This window comes from Alosa alosa, chromosome 8 (genome assembly GCF_017589495.1).
Source record: "Alosa alosa isolate M-15738 ecotype Scorff River chromosome 8, AALO_Geno_1.1, whole genome shotgun sequence".
Taxonomy (NCBI): domain Eukaryota; kingdom Metazoa; phylum Chordata; class Actinopteri; order Clupeiformes; family Clupeidae; genus Alosa; species Alosa alosa.
Genome location: NC_063196.1, coordinates 11,422,691 through 11,425,190, shown reverse-complemented (window position 1 = coordinate 11,425,190; position 2,500 = coordinate 11,422,691). Strand labels below are relative to the sequence as shown.

The 2,500-nt window shown below is 39.4% G+C and overlaps 1 protein-coding gene across 1 annotated transcript in view; it reads left to right on the top strand.

Moving 5' to 3' along the window:
* The window catches only part of LOC125299061 (syntaxin-binding protein 5-like), a 104,730-nt gene that overhangs the window by 77,717 nt on the left and 24,513 nt on the right, over positions 1 to 2,500 (top strand). The window contains 2 exon segments of the mRNA XM_048250140.1: positions 1,263 to 1,447; positions 2,467 to 2,500. The exon segment at positions 2,467 to 2,500 is cut by the window's right edge and continues 92 nt beyond it. Coding sequence (XP_048106097.1) covers positions 1,263 to 1,447; positions 2,467 to 2,500 — 219 coding nt within the window.

Genomic DNA, 2,500 nt, shown 5'->3' with positions numbered 1-2,500 from the left:
GCATTTTTACAACTTCCACAACAATTATGTTCAATTGAGTAAGCACATCCAACTCAAAATATTCAACTAATAACACTAAACATCCACTATGACACTGACTTTCTCAGATGCTGATGAAACCTTGTTATTAACACTTCTATTTGGTCAAAACATCACTTCTGTTTGATGTGACTATGACTGATGTTATACATTTCAACACCAGCCCTAACCTGCCAGCACCAATAGCTGGTATGGAATTTTGTTTGTTATCAATAAGTTACTCGTAGCCTTTAGTAAGAGAATTGTGCAGGGCACAAAAACATGATGGATGGCTAAGTAGTAAAATATATTGATGATTTTGTGACTGACTACAATAGCCACGTTTACATGGACAGCGTTTTTGTCATTCCAATTAAACTATTCTGTTTGAAAAATCTGTGCCGTCTCCTTACATGGGGTACATTCTATTCCGATCAGGTGCTCTCAAGCGCTTTAGAATCTTTGATCGGAATAGCCGTTGTTGCCTACTTTTCCTTGAGAAGATACAGCAGGCAATCCGAATGACATGGCTGTTCTTTCAGAATAGGAGCGGACTACACCACCTCTTTCATTCCGATTAAAATTCTGATCGGATCAGGAATTTTCATTCCTATTAAACCGTTATTCCGTTTCTAATCGGAATAGAAGTGTCCATGTAAACATAGCCATCTAAAAATATTCCAAAGTTCTTTGTGACAGTAATAATTGTGGTGGAGTACTCCATTTACTAAAATCTCAATGAAACATTTCATGCTGAAGGCCACCTTATGTGTTGTTAAGGGGTTGTAAAATATAAGGAAATGTCATTGTTTGATGGCATTTCAGTGGCACCTATTTGTTGGAGTCTCATAAAAGATGAACAGGCTGTATGGATTAAATCTATGAGTTACATTAACTCTAAGGTCTTCTAAAGTTAGTACAACCGTTTACAACCGTTAAACATTTTCTGTAATAACTTCTTTTGTCGACCTATTGATGGATTTGCCTTCTGGGTTTAAAGGCCTTGTGCTGAGGGGTACAACAGTGGCAGTTGGAAATTGAACCAGATAAAACCACTACACCATCACCATCCCTTTATATTATGTTGTATTATTATTTAATATATTATATTATGTTGTATTATATTTATTTATATATGTATTATAAGTATGTATGTATTTGTGTGTATGTGTGTTTGTGTGTTTGTGTGTGTGTGTGTGTGTGTGTGTGTGTGTGTGTGTGTGTGTGTGTGTGTGTGTTCTCAGTTGTTGGAGGTCCGTATGCAGTGTGATCTGAGCGATCTGGACTCTCCAGACGTGGGCGGTGACCAGGCGCAGGTGGCCCCCACTTCTAGCTCCTCCCCTAGCCCTCAGGCCGCCGCCCCTCTGACACGCCCATCAACCAGCAGCAACAATTCAGACCACACCAGAGATAACGTGCCCTGCCTCAAGTATGTGTGTGTGTGTGTGTGTGTGTGTGTGTATACCCTGCCTCAAATACGTGTGTGTGTGTGTTCTGCCTCAAATACTGTATGAGATGTATGTATGTATGAGAGACATTGTGTGTGTCTTAAGAAGTTTGGGTTTGAATTATAGGGCCCTGTTTTCGCACTGGCGCATGGCGGAAAAATCATTATTTTCCCAGCGCAAAGTTTATTTTCGTTTTTTGCACGTTATCTTTTTTAAACAATACGCCAAGGGATGTGGCAATTAACAACCTAAGGAGTGGTCTGACGCGTTGTCTAAAAATCATTATCGTACACTACCTAAAACACATTACACCACTAACCAAGAGAAACCTGGTCAGAAGTCCATGACGAGTTGTTCATATGTTATTTTAAGAGGGCATTATCAACAGTGATATGGGCGGGTGCACAATGCACCATCCTTCTATCATCCATGAACACGCACCAGCGCACATCCATGCAAAACATTACAAATTACACAATTACAATGGGAAACATAATTAGAATAAAAATATTAAGAAATACATCTCACAATGAGTTGTTATTCATCATCATTTGACATACTTGTTAAAAAGTGATTAGATGGCAAACTTTCTCTTACTCCATTCTTGTCCTGCTTTTTTCTTTTTGACATTCTTCATCCCTCTTTCTTTCTCTCTTTTTCTCTCTCTATTCCCTCTCCCCTTCCATTCCTCCTGTCTTTCTCTCAACTTTCTCTCTGTCTCTGCTCTTCTAACCTTCTCTCGCTCTCTCTCTCTCTCAGTGATATCTGTTGTATTTTTAGTTTGGTTTCTTTTTATGTTCTGCTTTCTTTTGTCTTTGCTTTTGTTTAGTGTTTGGGGTTTTGGTGTTTGAGGTTTTAACATGAGTCATTTTATTGCTTCTTGTTGTTGTTTCCTTTTGACTCATAATAAAGGAAAACTAAAAGTCAAGTCTCTTTCTCTCTCTCTCTCCCTCACTCTCTCTCCCTTCCTCTATCCCTCTCTCCTGGTCCCTCTCCACAGGGTGCGCAGCTCGTCTCTGAAGCAGTCGCCGGGT